This window comes from Vombatus ursinus, unplaced genomic scaffold (genome assembly GCF_900497805.2).
Source record: "Vombatus ursinus unplaced genomic scaffold, bare-nosed wombat genome assembly UNPS02014819.1, whole genome shotgun sequence".
Classification (NCBI taxonomy): Eukaryota; Metazoa; Chordata; class Mammalia; order Diprotodontia; family Vombatidae; genus Vombatus; species Vombatus ursinus.
The window spans coordinates 1,056,916-1,080,502 of record NW_020954597.1 but is presented as its reverse complement, the minus strand read 5'-3'; the positions used below and the strand labels follow the sequence as shown (position 1 = coordinate 1,080,502).

The window sequence follows — 23,587 nt, the reverse complement described above, 5'->3', positions numbered from 1 at the left end:
AGAGAAGGCTCTATGGAAGAGCTGGATAGAGTGAAGGGGTAGAATGTAAGCTGACAGATATGGAGGCATTCTAGCAGCATGAGAAGAGACTGAGGTCTGAAAATGTGGGGGATGGGGGATACAGAGTGAGTAGTCTAGCTTTCCTGGTGTGTAAAGCTTCCAAAGACAGAAAAAAAGGTGGGAGGATTGGAGCGATTGCAGCTAAATTAAAAGACAGGTGTAGGTATTTCTTCTTTATTTGCTAGGCAATGGGGAGCTAGTAAAGGTTTTTAAATAGTGAAGTGACATGATTAAAAGGCTATATTAAGAAGATTCATCTGCATAGGACAGACTAAAGTGGAGAGACAAGAGGTGGGTTGGCCTGTTAGACTAAACTAGATTACTTTTGTTTCTCTGGTGAAGAGTGAAAAACACCAACGATTTGACTATGCCATGTGCTAATTAATAACCCAAATACCTCCTCAGACTGTTTGAACTCCATTGGACTAAATGCTTCATGCCAGGTTTCCACCCAGTTTTCCTGGAGAACTAAGTGAGACTTTAACCTTGAGTTTCTAGTGTTTCTCAAGACTGTTCTTTTTCCCATTTTAGGAAAAAGAATTCTAATGCACGCTAAATCTACATAATTTTTATTCTCTTTCCTTTCTTGTAGGTATTAATATTAACAGAGGTCTCCTATGCCTGGGAAATGTAATTAGTGCACTTGGAGATGACAAAAAGGGGGGCTTTATCCCCTACAGAGATTCCAAGTTAACCCGGCTGCTTCAAGGTAAGTCCCCACAACCTCTAAACAAAGGGACAGAATCTCAGGGTAATGATTTGGGAAAGGGAGAAACTGGGAACTGATAAAATTCAAACTTTGATTTGTGTTAGATATGGGTCTGTGACCAGGTAAAAGGTGATAAGAATGGCAGGCAAGCTTTCAGAGACAATAGAAAGCTGGCCTGATAGCTGAAGCACACCCAATAATACTTAACACCCTTGTGGCTAAAAAGAATGCTCATCAGTATCTGCTAGACCAGGGGTGGGGAACCTGTGGCCTTCTAGATCCCCTTCTAGATCCTACAGCCTTTTGACTGAATCCAAATGTTAACAAAGGCCAAAGGTTCCCCCACCCCTGTGCTAGACTATTGGTGTTCAGGGAGGGTGCCATGCTGGCTTAAAATTCACCAAGAGGGGGCCTCCTGAGGATGTCTAATGACAAAAGGGACATTAATATGATTAGACTAGGCCTTGGTGACTGCTCTTTAGAACAGCAGGAAGCCCTTTCTTAAGTAAGATTAGGGGACAAGTAGAGTTACCCTCGAAATGAAAAACTTAGCGCTTCATAGATGGTAGGAGGCGCCGCATCTCCACCATAGGCCTGTATGGTCTCTTAGAGCCTCCAGATTTGAATTCATCAAGCAGTTATCAACAGCTTTCTCTGCATCTTCTTTACTTGGTTTCGACTCCAGAGCACTGTTCTCTTTCAGACTCACTAGGTGGTAATAGCCATACTCTCATGATTGCCTGTGTGAGTCCTGCAGACTCCAACCTAGAAGAAACAGTGAATACACTGCGCTATGCTGACAGGGCAAGAAAAATCAAGAATAAACCCATCGTCAACATCGATCCCCAGACAGCTGAACTTAACCATCTGAAGCAACAGGTACTAGAGGCAAAATTTGATGGTAGTCAGTGGTGTTACTGAATTTGAATTATTGTCTTAATTTATCATTATCATGGGCTTAAAGAGATACTGAATTAGTGCTGGGACATAATCACATAATCACATTTGTTAATCTTGTTTTACAGGAGAAGATATTACTAGGGGTGGTGGTTCTTTCTAAGATGGTCTGGCCAGTTCAAAAGCATTAATGGACCCCTACTGGATTTCTTCTTTTTACCAGGCCCTAAAAATTACTTCATCCAAAATCTCAGGATACTATAGAGGTAGTCTACAGTGAGACAGAGATTTTCTACCATAGATATCTCAAAGACCTAGAAGAGAGTTTCTGGACCTGGGTGCCAGAGATCTGTATTTGCTTTTGGTTAAGCATGCAGTAGCCTACCTAATTGGGTATATAATCATTTGGCCCCACCAAGGATCTATTAAGTAATCTTAGACTTAAAACGGTAGAGCTGAAAGAGACTTCGCAGGTAATATGGTCTAACCCTCTAATTTTAGTGGAGGAAATGGATAAAAGCAAACTCATTAGCTCTTCCTCCCAACTTCCTTATTCATATCAGTTGAATCACCATTGTTCCAGACCTTCTCTTCACTCATTCTCCAAAACCAAATCTCATCCATTTTTTTCCTTCAGAATGACTCGTGCCTGTCCTTTTCCCTACATCCCACTCTCCTGTTCGAGGTCATCCACAAATTCCCATGTTTCTGGATAAAACCAGTCTCCCTACACAGAGTCTGTATTGAGTCTTTCCTTCTACTTCCCTTACTCGGATCCATTCTCCCCGCAGCTGCCAGATCAGTCTTCCTAAAAGATTGAGTCTTCTCCTCGTTATTATAGTCAGAAACCTTCAGTGGTTCATGTTTCCTACTACCTAAAGTCTAAAGTCTTCTTCCACATTGTTGAGACCCTCCATAATGCACCCTTATTTCTGTCCAACCCTATTTCTCACGATTTCCCCAACACACACACCGTGCTTCCGTCAGGCCAATTGCTTCACTGCCCTGCCGATGTATTTTGTTCATCCCAATCATTTCTTCTTGCCTGGAATGATCTTTCTTCTCTTCTTAGCTTCTCTAAATCCTGTCTGTTCTTCCAAGACCCTGCTTACCTCGAGCCTCTGTGAAGCCTTCCTATTTAGCACCCTACTTAAACTCTGACACCCAGCTATCTTAATGCATTTGCTTTTGAGTCTGGTTTGTTAGTCATGTCTCCAAAGACATCTCAATCTTGTATTCTACACACACAGCCTAGCACAGTGCTAAGCACGGAACAGGTGCTCGGTAAACACATTGGGGTTTTTACTTTGGTAAGTGGTAGTGGCTCATCCTAACAGCAGGGGATAGTGGGACCAACTTAATGCTATTCCTTTGTTGGTCATCTCATAAGCATTTCCACTGTTGCGTCCTTCCTTTAGCGTCCAAGATTGCCTGAAATTTAATAGGCATCGTGTGAAATGAAAATGCTCCTAATCCTAGTAATTAATCGAACTTGCAGGGGATAAATAGCTTTCGGTTGATGTGGTTATTGTTTTCCTTGATTCTTCAGGTACAGCAGCTGCAAGTCTTGTTGCTCCAAGCCCATGGAGGGAGCCTGCCCGTGTCTATCAAGTAAGAGTTGGGGACCAGTGAAAGTGTGTATCCTAATGGTGGCTTCTTCTCCAATCCTCGTTGTACCCAGTCTTGTTGGGGCTCCTGCCATCCCTTGGCGCAAGTACAAAGATCCTAATTTGTTGGTTCTTTAGTATTTGGCAAGTTGTCTTTCTAATTCTCTTCCTTTCATTTGGACTGGGTGACCCACCTATATTCGAACAGGATGTTACCTGGGGGAAAAAATGGCACAAAGCAGAACTTGCTTTGGTCAAATCCCTGCACTCTCAGTTTCTTTTAAGTTTTGATTCCTTTTTTTGGCTTTTAGAATTCATTCATTTCCAAATATACCCTCCACCCTGACCAATACAGCAAGCCTTATCTTGTACAAATTTTTTTTTTTTTTTTTAAGTTTGGCAAGACCAACTGCATTTGACTGTAAATACAAAATTCCATACCTTTCTAATGAATGGAGGGCAGCAGTACATTCACTTTAGTTGTAATTTAGTACGGCCTTGGTTTACATAGGTCCATACAGTCTGAGCCAGCCATTCCAGATTCCAGCCTACCTCCAAATTCCTATGTAGCTTAAAGCTTTGGCTTATGGCAGGAACAGGATCTGAAAACTTAGTTTTAATCAGACATTTGAAACCCACTATGTAGAAGCTCACATACAGATTTTACGGGTCTTATCCCTGTTCTAAAAAACTTTGGGTATTTGTTTTTGTGAGTATTTAATCACTTGTAGAGATGTTTTTTTTTTTAATGCATTCAAATACTGAGATGTCTGAAAAATACTTATTGTACACGAAACCTCAACCACGATATCATTTTCAAGGGGGAAAAAAAGGAATGAAATTCCAGTGAGGGAATTGATGGAGAAGACAGGGGTCAAGGGCACATGTAGAAGGGTTGGTCTTGGCAAGGAGAAGGGCGACTTCATTGGCAGAGCCTGCTGGAAAGGAGGAGAAGGTGGCAGACAGTGCCGGGGAGCTCTGAAATGGGGACCAGGGGAGAAGCCAGAGCTTCCAGTGAACTGCCTCCATTTTCTCAGTAGAAAGGGGGAGGTGTGAGAGGCTTGAGAAGAATAGACACGGTTCAGAAAAGCTTTTGTGAGAAGTGAGATAGAGTCAATCAGGTCAGAACTAAAGGGTTGTTTTGCTTCAGTGAGGGCTCTAGGACATAGTCAGATAACATAAATTTGTAGTTCATAATGATGGGAAAAGACAATAGTCTGGTCACAGGATTGTGGAAGCCAGGTGAACAACCAGAGTACTTCACGGGTGCCCTCATGATGAAATGTTGGGTGGATCCCTGTGATAGCCTTCAGAGAAGAAGGGGACAAGAAGTTCATCAGATGGTCAGTCATGGATGGACTTCAGTCTGCATCATGGGAGGGAGTTTGCAAATGGATTAGCTCAAAGACTCAGTGGAGTATGGGGTGGTGAGATGGGACTAGAAATCCCCTTTCCACCATACTGCTATCCCATTTTCCCAAAAGTTTTTATTGAGTAATGAATTCTTTCTTCAGTGTTTTTGTGATCTGGACTATATAATCTGTTCCATTGATCTATTTCCGCCCAGCACCCCTTTAAAAAAATCAAATCCAGTACTAAATCATTTTAATAGCTATTGCTTTATGCAGGGGTGCCAACTTCTGGCAGTCAATTTGCCTTTCTTTTCCTAATTTCCCATTCTATTCTTATTCATTTATTCTTTCATATGGTTTGTTATCACTTTGTAAGAGCAGATAAGACCACCCATTAGGATTTTGATTAATGTTGCATTAAGCTGATCACTTTGGCTCCCCCTAGGCATGACATCCAATTGCTTAATTTTTTTTCCCATTAACATATTGTAAAGTTCTATTTGTTTTTAAGCATCTCTGCATTTTTATTGTTTTGTTTTTTATTGTTGCTTTTTGTTTTATACCATTATTTTTGCCTTAACTGTCCCTTCCCCATTGAACCCCTTCCTAATCCTTTCCTTTAAAAAAAGGGGGGGAGCAGCTAGGTGGTACAGTGGATAGAGCTCTGGCCTTGGAGTCAGGAGAACCTGAGTTCAAATCCAGCCTCAGACACTTGATCCTTACTAGCTCTGTGACCCTGGGCAAGTCACTTAACCCCAATTGCCTCACTAAAAAGCCAAAAAAAAAAAAAGACCTTTAGAAAAGCCAAGTCACATGTAGATGGTATAGCTGGTTGACGTCTGTACTTCCATCTCTGTAGTAAGAGAAGGGCCGGGTTTTTCCTTCTCAGTTCTCTAGCAGTGAGATGGTTCATTGGAACTTGCCCCAGTATCACCGTTTTGTAGTGTTATTTATCATTATCCCTTTTCTTATAATAAAAATCCCTGTTTCTCCATTACGTGTAATGCGAGTTTGTGGTTTCAAATAACTTTTTATCATTAAGGAAAAATTAACTTTTTAAAATAATAGATGTTTAGACAACCACCATGAAGTCCTACTCAGTCTTATTATGGAAATAACCCAGGATTCTCTAAGACTGTACAAGTAGAGGACAGTCTATAGTAGAGCCTGGGACCAGTGGCGACAGCACCGCCTGTCTGTCTGGTGTCTGAGGACTGTCCTGCCTCCAGGTCCCCACAGCCATCACTCAGCTGCCACAGCTCACAAAGACTCTCTGACTAGACTGACCATGAAATTTCATATTCTTAGTGACACAATGTGTTCAACTGATTCTTTTCCCAATGTTGAATCGTCCTCATATTCTTGGTATAAATTTTACTTCATCATAATAAAAATTTTGATATGTTGCTGTATTTCACCTAATGTTCTTTCATTTTTATTTTTTAAATTAATTTTTTCTCAATTAACAAGTATTTATTTTCTTCCCCACCCCCATTAAATCTATTATTCTTTCCATCTGCCTTCATTAATGGGAAGTAGCATGGTGGAATGAATGAAGAACCAGCTTTTGAGCCTGGAAGACCTGAGTTTGAGTTCTACGTCTCACATGTACTTGCTTTGTGACCCTGGGCAATTTATTTAAACTCTCTGTGCTTTGAGCAGCTCTCTGAGAAAAGAAGTAGAACAACCACTCATCTGCATTGGTAGAAGGAACTTCTTGCCTGGAATTCCCGATAGAGACGGACCAGCTCTGGGACAAAAACCCCAGAGTGCTATTTGTTTCCAGTTCTTACTCTGCCTTAGGGACCATAGATTAATAACAAGTATTTATGTAGTGCCTGTGCCAGGCATTGTGCTAAGCACTTTGCAAATATTATCTCATTTAATCCTCACAACGACCCTAAGAGATAGGTGCTCTTATTATCCCCATTTTATGGTTGAGGAAACTGAGGCAGAGAGAGATAAAGTGACTTGCCCAGGATCACACAGCTAGTAAATGTTGGAGGCCATATTTGAACTCGGATCTTACTGACTATAGGCCCAGAGCTTTATGCACTGAGCCACATAGCTGCCCTGTTATTAGAGTATGATCATTTAACTTTTGTGAGTTCCTTGTGTTTTGGGGGGGAGGGTATTCCTCACTTTTCCCATTGCGTTTTCCCCATATAACTGTTGAATGCAATTTCTTCAGAACTCTATTCTAAAGTGTGGACTTTTTCTTTATTTTTTTTTTTTTTTACTGCTCTGTGTTCTGTAAATGAGGCGTTGAAATCTCCCACCATTATTGATTTTACATGTAGCTCCTGTATTATTTGGTATGTATGTTTGATAACGGTACCTTTTCATCGTGATATTCCCTTGTTTTCTTCCTGTGGTGATTTCCTATGGTGATTACGTTGAGGTAGCAACTAGTTGATCACACATATAAAGAACCCACTGGTTTTTTGTTTTTTAGTGCTCATTTTGATAAATTTCAGGCTCGCTCTTCTTGTTTTTATGTACCAAAAGCTGCCTTAAGGTTGCCTCTGGTTGTCATCAGTTCTTCATACCTATGAATTCTTATGTGACAATCTTTTATTTTAGAAAAGAGTATTTGGTTTTTCTGGGAAATTGATTTGTGATTGAATTCCTTTCTCTGAGCTTTCAGGATATCCTATTCCATCTACTTCTCTCATTTCCCATTTTTATAGAAGGATCTTGTGCAATTCAAATTGATGGGGTTTTTAATATGAGATGTTTTTCTTTTTGCCTACTTGTAAAATCATCTTCTTGTCATTATCCTGAACTTTGACAATATGTCTGATTAAATTGAATTTAGGGTTCACTTCTTTGGGCAGCCTGTAAATTCTGTTCATTTACAATCTCCCTACTTTTCCAACTTGGAAAATTTCTTCCCTGGTTCCCTGAAATATAGTCAGCCTCTTTTCTACCCTCATTAGAATGTCATTTTCTGGAGTGCAGGAAGTGTTTTTGCGTTTCTTTGCGTCCCCATTGCTCAGTGCCCAGTGCCGCATATATGGCACATGGTGGGAGCTTGCTAAACGCTTGTTTGATTTTCTTCGCTGTTTTTATGAAGCCCAATAATTCTTCTTATTAATTTTTTCTGCTTGTTCTTTGTTATGAATCTGTCATGACTTTTGTGTGTCTTGAGTCCAGAATTTTTTCCCATTGTAGAATTTCTTGGGTTTTGTTTTCTACATTACCTACTGTTTCTACCTTCTGTCTTCCAGTGGAATAATCTTTTTTTTTGTTTTTCAATTGAGCCAGTTGCTTTGTTTCTCTTTTGCATAGCTTTTTATATACTTCTTCATCAATATGTTCATAGATTCTAGTCATCCTCTATTCCTTGTTTTTCTTTTGAGAGTTTCTAGTAGTTTTTCTTCTTTTGGTTGTTGAGTGATTTGTTTGAAGAAGATGCTGAGGAGAGAGGACCTTTCACTCCTCCAGCATCCCAGGAAGTCTTTGTCTATTCATTTTCTTTTGCTTTTTGGTGAGGCGATCAGGGTTAAGTGATTTGCCCAGGGTCACACAGCTAGTAAGTGTCATGTGTCTGAGACTGGATTTGAACTCGGGTCCTTCTGACTCTAAGGCCAGAGCTCTATCCACTGCACCACGTAGCTGCCCCCTATTCATTTTCCAGAAGGCTGGTCTCCATTTTTATTTCTTCTTCTTTTGCTCTTAGGAAAGAGTCCGCAAAGCTTTTGTACTAAACTTAGTTGATATCTGCAGATGATCACTTACCTTTAATTTCCAGCATAGACAATTGACTAGAATATGAGTAAAAGTATCTTGGTTTCATGTTGCCCCTTTTCTGCCAAATGACCATTGCCAAACCATAGCCCCATATCTCCTCATTAATTCTAGTCTGCTAGGCCATTCACATTTCCTCCGTCCTTCCAGCCCTCCATATGGCTGCCCCAGGTCATAGTCAGATAGCTGTTTATTTCACACCCGTAATTCTTTACTACCAACATTTCCCCCTTTTGGCTTTGAGGACTTTTATGTTCTCTATTCTCTAGATCCCTAGCACTTAAGTGTTTCAGAAATGTGACTCAAGCTAAAGAGGCAGTGTGATGTAGGGGAAAGAACACTGGACTTGGGCAAAAGGCCTGGGTTTGAATCTTGACTTTGCTACTTACTAGCCGGGTTATCCTGGGCAAATCATTTTACAGACCTCAGTTTCTTTATCCATAAAATGAGAGAATTGGGTTAGTTGCTTTCTGAGGTCACATACAGCTTTCATATTCTACGATTCTAAAACGACTGATGTGCCCACAACTTGACCAGATGACTTGGATTTCATAATTCCTCCTTTTTCAGTCAATTTTGAAATATAAAATCATGATATATTCAACATTATAAGGGGCTCGCTAATAATAAATGTGACGGACAGATCATCAACTGGCCACAAAGGGAAGGAACGTCAGCTTCCTTTAGACCTAGTTGGTGGTGCGGGTACCTTTGGCATTCTAGAAAAAAGCCTTTGGAGCCCTTTTCAGAATAAGATTTTTCGATGCATAGGAATCACGGCGTTACAAAGGAAACCAATTATATCAAAATATACTTATAGGAGTATTCAAAAAACATTCATAGGCCCCAGGTTAAGAATCCCTGATCTAAAATAGCGAATCATTTTCAACGATGTTCCTTCATAAATGCCTAGCATTTAACCAGCAAATGTTCTACAGTGTAATTTGAGACCCCAGCATTAATTTTGATGAGATCCACCTTGTGGTTTTTGTTTAAGAGCAAGCTAAGGACTCAGAGGCCTTCTGAATTCATGGCGTCTGTGAACAGGGTAAGAGCTCATCTAGTTTATCCCTGGAACCCTGTTCTGTCCTTTTTGGAGATTAAGGGCAGCAGCTGGTTACCATCCTCTCTATGGTAACCCTTATTTGTCCTAAAGATTATTCTATTTCCCTGAAGTCTTTGGATCAAATTGCAATTCTTTTGACCTTTCTAAAATCCCTTGGGAACATTTCATACTAACTGAAATACATATTGTTGGTCCCCTTCATTTTTTTAAAAATACAGCCTTGATAGACATCAACAAACATGAACATTTTATGTACAAAGAACTGAAAAGGAGGAGTGTGTATGTGTGAATCTCCATTACATTATAGTTTGTGGATTTCAAAAAGTATGTATTAAATTTGACATGATAGCATGCATCCTGCTCTACTTGTCTGAGCCTTCTGCTCTCTTTGTATTTTTAAATGTTTCACTGATGCTTCATTTTTTTTCTTTTGTTTTATTTGACTATTTTCACCATGCCTCCAGACTCTCTACTATTTCATGTAACAAGTAAGTATAATCAAACCAAATGTATATATGGGTTATGTCTAAAATGGTATCGCATTTGGCACCTCTAGTCCATGCCCTCTCTGCAAAGAGGTAGGAAGCATGTTTCTTCATCAGTCTCCTGGAGTCATAATTTATCACTGCATCAATCAGAATTGTTGAGTTTTTCAGAGGTGTTTACATTTACAATAGAGTAATCATTTAGTGAGATGATGGACTCAAGATATAGAATGAGATCATTTGTTTTGCTTGACTATCCAGATTTCATTCTGTTTTGTTTTGTTTTGTTTTCTAATTGGGGAGGCAAAGTGGGAAGCAGAAAAAATAAATGCTTGTTCATTGAAAAAAAATTGTTTTAAACAATATTATAGTCATTGTATGAATTATTTTCCTGATTTTACTCTCTTCAATCTGCATCAATTCAAATAAGTCTTGTTAGGTTTCTCTGAATATGTCCCTTTCATAGTTTCTTAAAGTACAATAATATTCCACTACATTCATATACCATAATATTTGTTCCATTCCTGAACTGATGGGTACCTACATTGTTGCCAGTATTTTGCTACAACAAAAAGTTGTATATAAATATTTGTGTGTGTGTGTGTGTGTGTGTGTGTGTGTGTAGTACAAATAAATATATATAAATATTTTTGTACAAATGAGTCTTTTCCCTCTGTTTTTGATCTTTGGGGGATATGTGCCTAGTAAGTGGCTGAGCTGAGTCAAAAGAAGATGCACAGTTTAGTGACTTTTGAGGCCTAGTTCCAAATTCCATTCCAGAATGGCTATGCCAATTCATAGTTCCACCATCAGTGTGCCTGTCCTTCCATCGCCCCTTCAACAATCATCATTTGCCTCTTTTGTGATCTTTGCCATTTTGATAGGTATTAGGTAGAATCTCAATGCTATTTTAATTTTAATTTCTCCTATTAGTGATTCAGAGCATTTTTCGTTTAGTTATTGCTAGCCTGCCTTTCTTCTCTTGAGACTTCCTTTTCGTATCCTTTGACAGATGCTACTCCATTTGTCCTAAACAGGCAAGAAATGACATATGTGCTTTATAGGTATATCTATAACCTACCGCCCTTACCCCTTTAATACTGTTAGAAATAAAGAATACTACCTCTTTCCCCTGGAGGCGATAGGAAGAGGGTACTTAAAGTAGACAAAACTGGTAGACAGGAGGCAAATGAAATATGCATTTCAGGAGAAGCAAAAGAGAGCCCTCTCTCTTCTGTATCCCCTCACCATCTTTTTGGAAGGGGATGTTCTGATTTATGATGGGTTGTGACATCTGCTCTTGACCACTGGCTGTCACTCCAATTCCCTTCTGTCAGCTTCTCTTCTTGAAGTCCATCTGTAAAAAGTCTTGGGATTAGATTCCAGCAAGTCTGAACAGATTGAATTTTGGCCTTGTCTTTTCCTCATAGTATTGTGCTGAGCAATATTGGAACCGCTCCTACATACTATCTTACCATGGGGCTGTTCAATGAAAATTGAGCTTCACTTCTTCCTACTGATATATAAGTGGCTCAATCCTATAGCAAAAATTCTAAGGAGAGCAGCCATTGATTGCCATTCTTATTACAATCACATCTGACTCTGAGTTCTCTGTTGAGAGGTGTGTCAGAAAAATAGTTCTTCTCATTCCAAAGTCCTGCCTGAGCGTGATTTTTTTTTAACATTATGTTGTGCTTTATTGTTTTATTTTGTTAAACATTTATCAATAACTTTTTTTTAATAATTAATTTATTCATTTTTAGTTTTCAACATTGACTTCCACAAGATTTTGAGTTTTAAATATTTTCCCCCTCCCTCTCTGCCCTCCTCCCCAAGATGGCCTGCAATCTGATATAGGCTCTACTTATACATTCATATTAAGCATATTTTCCCATTAGTCATGATGTAAAGAACAATTAGGACTAATGGGAAGAACCACAAGAATGAAGCAATAAAACAAAATACAAGAAAAGGAGAGCAAATAGTGTGCTTCCATATGCATTCAGACTCCATAGTTTTTTCTTTGGATGTGGACAGCATTTTCCATCGTGAAACTTTTGGAGGTGTCTTAGATCCCTGCATTGCTGAGAAGAGCCAAGTCTATCAAAGTCAGTCATTGCACAATGTGGCTGTTACTGTCTATCGTTCTCCTGGTTCTGCTCATTTTACTCGGCATCAGTTTGTATAAGTCTTTCCAGGTTTTTCTGAAGTCTGCCTGTTCATCATTTCTTATAGCACAAAAGTATTCCATTACATTATATACCACAACTTGTTCAGCCATTCCCCAATGGATGGGCATCCCCTCAAATTCCAGTTCTTTTGCCACCACGAAAAGAGCTGCTATACATATTTTTGTACATGTGGGTCCTTTTCCCATTTTTATGATCTCTTTGGGATACAGACCTAGAAGTGCTATTGCTGGGTCAAAGGGTATGCACAATTTTATAGCCCTCTGGGCATAGTTCCAAATTGCTCTCCAGAGTGGTTGCATCAGTTCACAACTCAGCCAACAATATATTAGTGTTCCAGTTTTCCCACATCTTCTCCAGCATTTATCCTTTTCCTGTTTTGTCATGTTAGTCAATCTGATAGGTTGTGAGGTGGTACCTCAGAGTCGTTTTGATTTGTATTTCTCTAATCAATAGTGATTTAGAACATTTTTTCATATGACTATAGATAGCTTTAATTTCTTCATCTGAAAACTGCCAGTTTCATATCCTTTCACCATTTATCAACTGGGGAATGAGTTGTATACTTATAATTTTGATTCAGTTCTCTATATAGTTTAGAAATGAGGCCTTTATCAGAGACACTGGTTGTAAAAATTCTTTCCCACTTTTTTGCTTCCCTTATAATCTTGGTTGCATTGACTTTGCTTGTGCAAAAACTTTTCAATTTAATGTAATCAAAATTATCCTTTTGCATTTCATAATGTTCTCTATCTCATTTGGTCATAAATTCTTCCTTTCTCCATAGATTTGATACGTAAACTATTCCTTGCTCTTCTAGTTTGCTTATAGTATCAGTCTTTATATCTAAATCATGTACCCATTTTGACTGTATCTTGGTATAGGGTGTGAGATGTTGGTCTGTGCTCAGTTTCTGCCATACTATTTTCCAGTTTTCCCAGCAGTTTTTGCTAAATAGTGAGTTCTTATCCCAGAAGCTGGGGTCTTTGGGTTTATCAAATAATAGATTACGATAGTCATTGACTACTGTGTCTTGCATATTTAACCTATTCCACTGATCCACCACTCTGTGCCTTAGCCAGTACCGAGCAGTTTTGATGATTGCTGCTTTATAATACAGTTTTAGATCTGGAATGGCTAGGCCACCTTCCCTAGCATTTCTTTTCATTAGTTCCCTTGATATTCTGAACCTTTTCTTCTTCCAGATGAATTTTGTTATTGTTTTTTCTAGCTCTATAAAATAATTTTTTGGTAGTTTGATTGGTACAGCACTGAATAAATAAATTGATTTAAGTAGAATTGTCATTTTTATTATATTAGCTCAGCCTACCCATGAGCAACTGATATTTTTCCATTTCTTTAGATCTGACTTTATTTGTGTGATTAGACTAAATTGGATGTAATCATATGTACAGACCTATGTGAAGGATGAGGCAGGATAACTTGGAGTACTTTCACTCCCTAAGAAATAGCCCAGGAGATTTCTTTGTGGCCACATGACTTGATTTCTGTTCTAGTGTGGAGCCATCGGAGAATCTCCAGTCCCTGATGGAAAAGAATCAGTCTCTGAGTGAGGAGAATGAAAAGCTGAGCCGTGGACTCAGCGAGGCAGCTGGTCAGACAGCCCAGATGTTGGAGAGGATCATTTTGGTGAGATTTAAAGACCTGCTTTTGTTTTCTTATTTATCCCTGCTTCTGATTTGCAAAGCTCATGTGGAATGGGATGGATTTGTGTTATAAAACCCTTTAGGGGAACCCCTTTGGTGCAAAACCTGTATTACGAAGTATAGATTTATCCCTATCCAGAGCAGGTTCTCATTCTAGGGTGTTTGACTTTAAAGTAAACTTATCTATCTTTCTATATCCATTTTCCCATTCTATCCCATTTTGAAATGGAAGCTGTGTTATCGAGCACTTTGGAAGGGAGGAAACTTGGTTATTCTCTTGCCACTGTAATCCAGTGCCCAGACTTGGTTCAGTCTCCAATCCCTTCCTGCCAGTCCAAATATATAAATTCAGCCTTTGGCAGGCAAATTTTTGCCTGAAACCAACAAATTTCCACTCAGTCTACCTTTATGACATATATCCACCTGTGTTACAATGTGTTTTCCAACAAGGAAGGGTAGGCTGCTTCCAAACCTCTATTTAAAGAGGACCAAACTTAATACATATGGCTGGCATAAGGGCAAGGGTGACAAGTGGCACTTTGCCCTTTTACCTAAATGTTTTAATCACAGTTCTGTATTTGATACTTTGAGGTGATGCTACTTTTGGAGATGTGCACCAGCTCTCCACCTGTGTGACCTTCAGAAAGTTGTTAAGGCTGCTGCCTGAACAAGTAAACCTGTTGGTGGGTTGGGCTGCTTACACTTTATGGCAGGTGCTAGTTTGCACAGGAACAAAAGTGTATACCAGAGATCCAGAAGAGAACTTTAGTGCACTCTGGACACACATATTAGAGCAGGGCTTGAAATAGAACTGAAAACAGTTCCTTCACCAACCTGGGTCCCCCTCTGCCTTCGTCTCCCCCACCAGCCACCTGATCACTCCTCTTGTTCTTCATGCCAGGTTAGCCCTGCCAGAGGGACGCCAACATTTAGTCCTGATGTAAGGTTATGTAGGCAACGCTGCAGGCCTGGTATCTGTTGAGTTACTTTAAACAACGGGGAGTGGCATGCCAGGAAACCCAGCCTTCTTACACGATCTGAAACTTCTGTGTGGAGAGGCAGTGTGAGCTTCTGAGGCAGGTCTGGGACCTAGCTCATCAGGTGTGGTTTTTGAAGTGGCCAGTGATGACCGTAGAGAGAGTGGGGTGGCCAGCTTCCATTGCTGAATTTACCAGTGCATTTCCGTAAATAATTAAAGCCTCTGAAGGCCTCCAGGATTGCACTGGAAGAAGCCCCCTCTGCATCCAGTTTTCTTCTTCCTAGCCATAGACGAGCATAATTGGATGAGGCCTCTGACAGTCTTCTGTGTTTTTGTTACAGACAGAACAAGCAAATGACAAGCTGAATGCCAAGCTGGAAGAGCTCAAGCAACATGCCGCGTGAGTGTCTTATCACGTGTGGTGAGGGACCAGTGCCCCCTTAACCTCCTCTCCTCTAATGCTTGCACTTCAACTTTCAGGTGCAAGCTTGATCTGCAGAAACTGATAGAGTCTCTAGAGGATCAAGAGTTAAAAGAAAATTTGGAGATAATTCATAATCTGCAGCATGTGATAACTCAGCTCTCGGTAAGCCAAGTAAAGATGGTATTGCTGTGCGTACCACTTGTATACCTGTGCGTATCCATTTTGAGAATTTCTAAAGCCGGGCCCCTTGCTGAAACCACGTCAGGTTGTAATTACCGTGACACATTCTTTCGTCATCATCTTCCCCTTAACCCCCTGGACTGGTGATGTGGATCTCTGCCGCAGTCTGGAACATGAAGAACAGCCAGGTTTGTTTGCCGCCTCGGCACGAGAGGTCTTTTCCCATATAGAATCTGACGTGGAATATGCTGAGGCCTAGCTGAAAGACAGCATTGTGACAGAGCAAGATATGACCATGGGTAGCCCTATCTCTGCCTCTCTTAAAAATGACCAGCTAGATTTCCCTGTACATGGAGCTGCAGTTTCAGATCTGTCAAAGGATTCCTGAAGAAAAGGTTAGATGCTGATGTTCTGCTAGGCTGTGCTGTTGAGATGGCTGATGAGCAAGTTTGATTTGGGGAGCTTCTGTGAGACAAGATGTCAGTCTCGTCCGTCGCAGCAACCATGAAGAGCATCGTTCTGCCTCATAGCCAGGGCCTGAGTGCTGTGTCATTTGGTAAGAGGCAAGAAAGACAAGGACATATTTGTGAAGCGAGATAAGCTTTGCTCCCGGAGAATCTGACAACTCAGCCAATTGATAACCTAGATGTTCTCCCAGAGAAAGGGGCGACTGGCGACTGGCTGGCTCAGAGGAGCTCTGTCTACCCCAGGGATGTGCAAAATAGGAAGTAATTAACAGGAGGAAGGTGTTAGAATTAAGAGGGGTTGGGAAAGGCTTCTAGTAAATGATGGGAAATACTCAGCTGGCAGATGTCAAAGATTTCAATAAACTGAAAAGGCCGTGGATTTCCAGGGGTTTTAAATCACTTAGATCAGAAGTTCCCAACCTGAGGCACTAGAAGCAAATGTTTATGTACTAAAGAAAGCTTTCTTTATGAAAAATTAATGTATCCCTTTATTGTCTGTATGACCCTGGACAAGTCACTTTCCCTCTCTTAGCCTCAGTTTCTTCATCTGTAAAATGGGGTATCATAGCACCTACCTTGTAGGGTTGTTGTGAAGATAAAATGAGGTAATATTTGTAAAGTACTTTGCAAATCTTCAAGCACTATAGAAATCCTAGCTGTTACTTGAAAGTTTGCTCTTAAAGTGATTCTTAATCAAACTGAATTCCATTGAGTAATGTTTCAAAAAGCCAGCTGGGGACATGTGTGTGGCAAACCCTAGAATTTGTTCCTTTTCATATTGAGTAGGGTGTATGAGGACTAAAAGGTGTTAGGAGCCCCTGACTTACATGAAACAAACTTCCTTATCCAAGACTCTTAACTCTCCTTTTGTATTGTGACCAAAGTCATGTAGCTGGTAAGTGTTGGAGGCAGATTTCAAACTGGGATCCTCCCAACTCCAGGTGCAGCCCCTTTTCCATGGCACTCCCTGGCTGATAAATGTTAGTGATCGTGCAGTTGTGATGTTCTGGATGGAGGGCAAACACCCCCATCTGGGTTGTATAGTCTCTTACCCCAATCTCTTTCTCCTGGTTCTGTAATAATAGCAATAGCTCATATTACTATAGATTTGCAAAGCACTTTGTATATGTTTTCTCCTATTTAAATTCTTGAAGACGGTATCCTCTCTTACAATCTTAGACTGTAATTTAGACATCCTTGTTACACTCACCTGTAAAGATGTATATATATATATATATATATATATACATATATATGTGTCTCTTTCTCCCACTCCCACCCCTGAGTCTGTGCCACAGAAAGGATTCTGCATGCTCTGGAGATAGTGCCTGAGTCCTATAAAAATAAGTGAGTGTTTATTTGCAGGTGTGTCCCAGCAAGGATGGCTTAACATTTCTGTTTGCCACCTTGACTGTCAACTTTAGTAGGTCATATTTTATATTACACGAGGCTCCCAGTTGTAACCTTTAAATGAGCAAAGAGATAGGATTGTTATTGAAAGAAGTACTCTAACATTAGGATTTAAACTAGCCAAGATCCTGCAGGGCATGGGCAACAGCAGGTGTTTATTAAGTGCGTGCTCTGTGCAGAGCACTCTGCTGGGTGCTTCAATTCAGTCCATGCCCATGGCCAGAGAGTTTAGCTGGGTTTCCTAATTTTCTCCAGCTTCATTCAACAGCACTTGAAAGTAGAAGCAAAGAGAGTATATGGCAGGGGTAACCCAAGACTGAGGGGCGTAGATCAGTCGAGGTTGGCAGCAGGGGAAGGGGGCAGTGGAGAGTTGAACTGGGTTCATCCAGGAATCAAATAGGGAAGGAAAGAGAGTGAAGCCAAGGGTGATAGAGGGTGGTGCAGAGGTGATGGCCTGGGACAGACCTGAGGGTTTGGAGTCACAAGGCAGAGGGAGAAGTTGCATGACAAAACGTTATGATCAGATACAGGAATTTCAGCATTCCTGAACATGGAGGTGAACATCTATAGGTGACGGCAAGGTCGAGGGTATGCCCATCTCTGCAGATAGCTAAGGTGGGGTGGAGAAGGAGCTCATGGGAATGGAGTAGATCGAAGAATTGAGAGGGCGGGGTGTTTGAGGGAGCATCGGTATGTAAGCTGCAGTTCCCTAGGAGTTAAACTCAGTGTAAACTCATTGATCCAGATAGAAGTGGTCTCCATTTCCCTTCTCTGTGTCCCAAACAGAAGCTGAAACATTTGCTTCATTAGCAGTTTCTAATTAAGGACCTGTGTGGTGTTTTTGTTGATCTCTCTCTAGACCAGGTTCTTGTTCTCTGAGAGTGTGGTGTTTTACTGACTATAAAACATAGATCAAAGACAGAGATTGGGGGGCAGGGAACCATACCCGTGATTTAATTAACGTGAAATCAGTGCACAGTGGATAGAGCTCTGGGCCTGGAGTCAGGGAGACTTCAGTTCAAATCTAGCCTCAGACACTTAGTAGCTGTGTGACCCTGGGCAAGTCACTTCACCTCCATTTATGTCAGTTTCCTCAACTGTAAAATGGGGACCATAAGAACACCTACCTCCCAGGATCGTCGTGAGGATCAAACGAGACAATTGTAAAGCACTTGGCACAGTGCCTGGCACTATAAGTAGCATGTAAATGTTAGCTATTATCATATTGACATGCCAATGCATGTTGGTACCTTCTCTTACCTGTGGTCCTAGAAAATTGCCCAGAGCACTGAAAACTTAAGTACCTTGGTCAGTGTCATACAGCAAGGAGGAGACCCATGCTAGACTAGAACCAAAGCCTTTCTGGCTTTGAAGCCAACTGGTAAAGCATATAAAGAAAGGGCACTTGGTAAAACAGGAAAAGGCCAATTGCCTGGGACAATGCTCCAGTCCAATAGGATCATCTCTAGCAGAAGAGGACATAGCACTTGCCATATGGCCTTATTTTTATAGAAGCCACAAAGTTTTTCATCATGGAAGAAAAAAAAGATGTTGGCAAATATAAAAAGGGCTTGTGGGTTGGGGTATGGATGACTTCAAGATTGCGCTTGATCCATTAAAAGGGTTTCTAAATATAGATTTTTTTTTTTAAACATTAAATGGCTGCTATAAAAACATCTGTCATCTTAACCAAAAAGCCTTTTTCTAAACTGAAGCATTGTTTCACAGGATGAGACGGCGGCGTGCATGGCTTCAGCCGCCGATGCTCCTACCGATCCAGAGGCCGTGAGTAACCTGCCATTTTGTGTACAATTGCAAGCTTTAACCGAGTAGCTCCCTGGGACTTAGCCTGTCTTCAGCAGTTCTTTTCTCCACCATCCTTAGAGCGCCCTGGCATTTGGGAAAGCTTTGTCTCTCGTACCTGGTACCTAATAAAGGCTGGCAGAGCCACTCACTGATAGTGTGTGTGCCATGTACTTTCCTGAAGCCTTATTAGGCAGCATCCTTTTATGTTGTTTCACAAAATGTCCAGGGAGCTAAAATGAAGGGGAGAGAAATTAGGAAATCGTGTCCAAGAGCAAGAAGGGATTGGAGATGAAGCATAGAGAAAGTTGTTCTTTCGGACCAAAAAGAAATTTGTATGAGCTGAGCCTCTTCTCTGGTGAGAGACCAGAATGAGGGAAAGGTAGGTGACTAGGGTAGAGAGCACAGAGAACAAACCAGGTGGGGTCAAAGGTTAGACCCCATAGTCAATTGGCATATCAGGCTGGTCGTTTAGGTGCTTTTTCTGCCTGCGAGCAAAGTAAAAGCTTCTGGAAATACTTTTTAATAATACTTTTGGACTGAGAGGGTGCAGAAACAACCGCCTAGTAAGAGTAAGTAACAGCCGGCCTTCACTACTACCACCCGCCTCCCAAGATACCATCTCTGTGGGGCTTTCTGAGGGCCTCTTTTGTGAAGGACATGAGAGAAAATGAGTGAGATAGTTTCCAGCAGAGATAATAGGGGCAGCCAAGACGCAGGTTTCCCAGATAATTATTGTTGGGAGAAAAGACCCGTTCTAGCGTCGTCAGTTAGAGATGCCATCAGAATTATGGTGCTAGTGATTGCAGTGAGATGAATGGTTCGAGGTAAAGCTTACAGACATTAAGTGCATATCGTAAGAACAGCCACACTTAGGGGGTGGCCAAGAGAACTGACTGGCTAACAGGACATAGAGAGTCCGAAATGCCTGTTTCTTTTGCAAATCATTCTTCTGTTCTCTTGCAGCAACTGGAAACTAGCCCTAACACCAGCAGGTCCTCTGCTGGTTTCACCACCCAGCATGCACTACGCCAGGCTCAGATGTCCAAGGAGCTGATAGAGTTGAATAAAGCCCTAGCTCTGAAAGAAGCCCTGGCCAAGAAGATGACTCAGAATGACAGTCACCTGCAGCCCATTCAGTTCCAGTACCAGGTAAATTCTGCTGGCTTCGAGATAGAATTTGGGTATGTCTATCATCTCTCTTTCTTTAAATGGACTTCCCTGCTGAAGATTATGGGCACCTCATCTTGATTCAGAGGACCAGGGACTTGGCCCCACGTAGCTTGAGTGTTCAACTTTTAAAATACTAGAGGACAGGAGCCCTAGCGTTTATTGCAGTCTTCAGAGCGTCTGCCTCTGCAATCTGCAGAGGAATGCAGTTTCATAACCTCTAAAGGATAATCTTTCCTTGCTTTCAGGGAAAGTCATATTCTAATGATGGAACTAAGCTTCTGATCTTGTAGCCAGGCTGTTTTTGTTCCATTGAGCTATGGTAGAAAGCAGAAAAAGAATTCCCTCTCTTGTAATTGGGCTCACAAGGCTTTCAAAGTATTTGTTTCTAAGTCACTGTGGTACTTCTTTCAAGGCAAGGCTCTGGCCATTAGGTTTCCACAAAGACTGGCCCCCACCCCTAGCCCAACTCTTTTCTTTTCAGCCTTTCTAGTTTGACGTACCTGTGAACTTGTCAGGATGTATTCTTCCTCCATGGTCTTCCTCCATTCTTTCTAGCCATGTTCTAGTTCAGTCAGCCATATACATTCAGCCTCTGCTACCTACCCAGACACTTGTATGTTTGCACCTGTATGGACCTACCAGATTTACTTTTTTATTTCCACCCACACGTTTTGAATACATATAATTTATAAAAATGTGTTTCAGCCACAAGAGCCAGACAACACATTTCTACCCTCCTTCGAAGGGGACCAATAGTGATTGGGGCTTCAGCCCATTTCTGGTCTTTTCCCTAGAATCGAAGGTACTTAAGCCTGAAACATGAAACTTTTCAAAACTACCTTTCATATGCAGAGCATGTTCTCTCTGTCCTCCTGTCCAACACAGATAGAGCCTCGATGTGGCCTTCTGTTCCAAGCAGTTAAAGGGAAAGGGAAAAGACACTTTGGAGAGCCAGGTCGCCGTTAACTTTCCACATTTGTGTAGTAAATGTGAATGAGAATTGCAAAGCGTCATGCTTACTCTGAGCATCAAGTACCAGCAGACCAGGGTGCAGATGCTTGAATAATTCTTCCCATTTTGTAATGAAAACTTTATTAGGAAATTGTATAAGTAAATACTGTATTTCTACATGTGTATGTATAAACACATGTATATATTATTGTCCGGTTTCTACATATAGGCCATGGCATATTTGTTATACAGTGTAACTTAACAAGATTATTTTAAAATGTTGTCTTAGTTTAATGAACACCAAAACATGACATTTCCATATTCAAAATAGAATAGAAGAAGATTATATGTGAAAATTCAAATCTCTTGCATATAACTGGGGTTTGTTTGTTTGTTTTTTAAGGACTATAATATATTCGACATGTTATTTTCAAAGCTGTCCTGCTTCTCTTTTTCCTTCTGCTCTTTGATTCTCTTCTGTCTGTTTAAAAAAATGTTTCTTTTTGGGCAGTGACTATATCATTAGCTTCCCTCTCCCTACCAACCACCTCCCTTTTCCATACACGCCATACAAAAAGAAAAATACAATTCTTGAAACAAGTAAGTCTAATCAAGCAAAATAAATCTGCACGTGTGCCACATCCCAAAATGTATCTCATTCTGTACTTGGCATCCATCACCTCCATCAGTAGGGTGGGTAGCCAGCTCCTTCTTCATCAGTCTTCTGAGGTCATGGTTGGGCATTACATTGATGAGAGTTCAGAGTTGTTTTTCTTTACAATGTTGTCATTACTGTATAAAGTCTCCTGTTTTTGCTTACTTCATTCTATATCAGCTTATACAAGTCTTCCCAGGTTCTCTGAAACCATTCCTTTTGTCATTTTTTTTAAAGCCAATACCATTTCTTTTTTTTTTTTTCCTTTGCTTTTTGGTGAGACAGTTGGGGGTAAGTGAGTTGCCCAGGGTCACACAGCTAGTAAGTGTCATGTGTCTGAGGCCGGATTTAAACTCAGGTCTTCCTGACACCAAAGCCAGAGTTCTATCTACTGTGCCACCTAGCTGCCCCTTCCAATACCATTTCTTGACATATGTACCATAATTTGTTCAGCCATTCTCCAGTTGATGGGCACCCTCTTTGTTTCCAGTTCTTTACTACAACAAAATACCATTCTAAGTACTTCTGTTCGTGTGGGTCTTTTTCCACTTTCTTTGATCTCTTTGGAGTATATGCCTCATAGTGGTATTGCTGAATCAATGTGTGTGCACAGTTTAGTGACTTTTGGGGCCTAGTTCCAAATTACCTTCCAGAATGGCTAGACCAATTCACAGCTCCATTAACAATGCGTTAGTGTGCCTGACCTCTCACATTCTCTCCAACATTTGCCATTTTCTTCTTTTATGATCTTTGCTGGGGTAGCTAGGTGACGCAGTGGATAGAGCACCGGCCCTGAAGTCAGGAGGACCTGAGTTCAAATCCAGCCTCAGACCCAACACTTGACACGTACTAACTGTGTGACCTTGGGCAAGTCACTTAACCCCAATTGCCTCACTAAAAAAATAAAAATAAAAAAAAAGATCTTTGCTAATCTTGTAGATGTGAGGTAGAATTTCAGAGTTGTTTTAATTTGGATTTCTCAATTTATTTATTTGAAGCATTTTTTTATGACTTTTGATCACTTGGATTTCTTCCTTAGAGAATTGCCTGCTCATATCTTTTGACCATTTATCAATTGAGGAATGGCTCTTATTATCAATTTGAATCAGTTCTTTATGTGTCTTAGATATCAGAGGAGTGTGCTCAGTACTACCAGTCTATATTTGATGCATTCTATTTCTGTTCTTCATCTGTTCTTCTTTTCCCCTCACCCAGTCACTGATAACAGGTTCTTACTCTTTCTTTTTTTCCTTTTACTCTCATCCTCTTTGTTTTTGCTTATGACTATTCCCTCCCTGAATCTACCCCTCCTTTCTTAATATACACCTTCCTTCTCTTTTTCCTCGCCTAATTCCTTTTTGTGTTTAATATATTTCCAAACCAAATTCTCTGTGTGTTTATGTTTTCAACCTGTCTTTTTTCAATTCAGATTAAAGTGAGATTTGTCCGTAACCCACCCCAATCCCCTTCCCATATTTGTTATAGTCTTGTGAACCTTTATTATGTGAGATAGTAAGCTTCTTCCTCTTCTGGGCTCTTTCTTCCCTAATGTACTCCTTCTTTCTTCCTTTTTCTCTTAAAATCATCAAGATATAGCATAACTGTTCCCTGGCTCTATTATTTACTCCTTCTATGACCCCTGAAGGCATTAAGTTCTGAGGAGACACTTGTTTCTTCTCCCTCATTATGATATAAACCAGCATTATATAGTCCTTTCCAGTTGCTTAAATGTATTCTCATTTTTATGTCTCTCTTAACTCCTT

At 40.6% G+C, this 23,587-nt stretch overlaps 1 protein-coding gene across 1 annotated transcript in view; it reads left to right on the top strand.

Annotated features, from left to right (window-relative positions):
- The window catches only part of KIF4A (kinesin family member 4A), a 79,979-nt gene that overhangs the window by 19,870 nt on the left and 36,522 nt on the right, over positions 1-23,587 (top strand). Inside the window, exons 7-14 of the mRNA XM_027836821.1 lie at positions 653-769; positions 1,473-1,648; positions 3,216-3,277; positions 13,633-13,765; positions 15,103-15,161; positions 15,242-15,347; positions 18,971-19,027; positions 20,012-20,197. Of these exons, the coding sequence (XP_027692622.1) occupies positions 653-769; positions 1,473-1,648; positions 3,216-3,277; positions 13,633-13,765; positions 15,103-15,161; positions 15,242-15,347; positions 18,971-19,027; positions 20,012-20,197 (896 nt within the window). The remainder of the gene's footprint in view (positions 1-652; positions 770-1,472; positions 1,649-3,215; positions 3,278-13,632; positions 13,766-15,102; positions 15,162-15,241; positions 15,348-18,970; positions 19,028-20,011; positions 20,198-23,587) is intronic.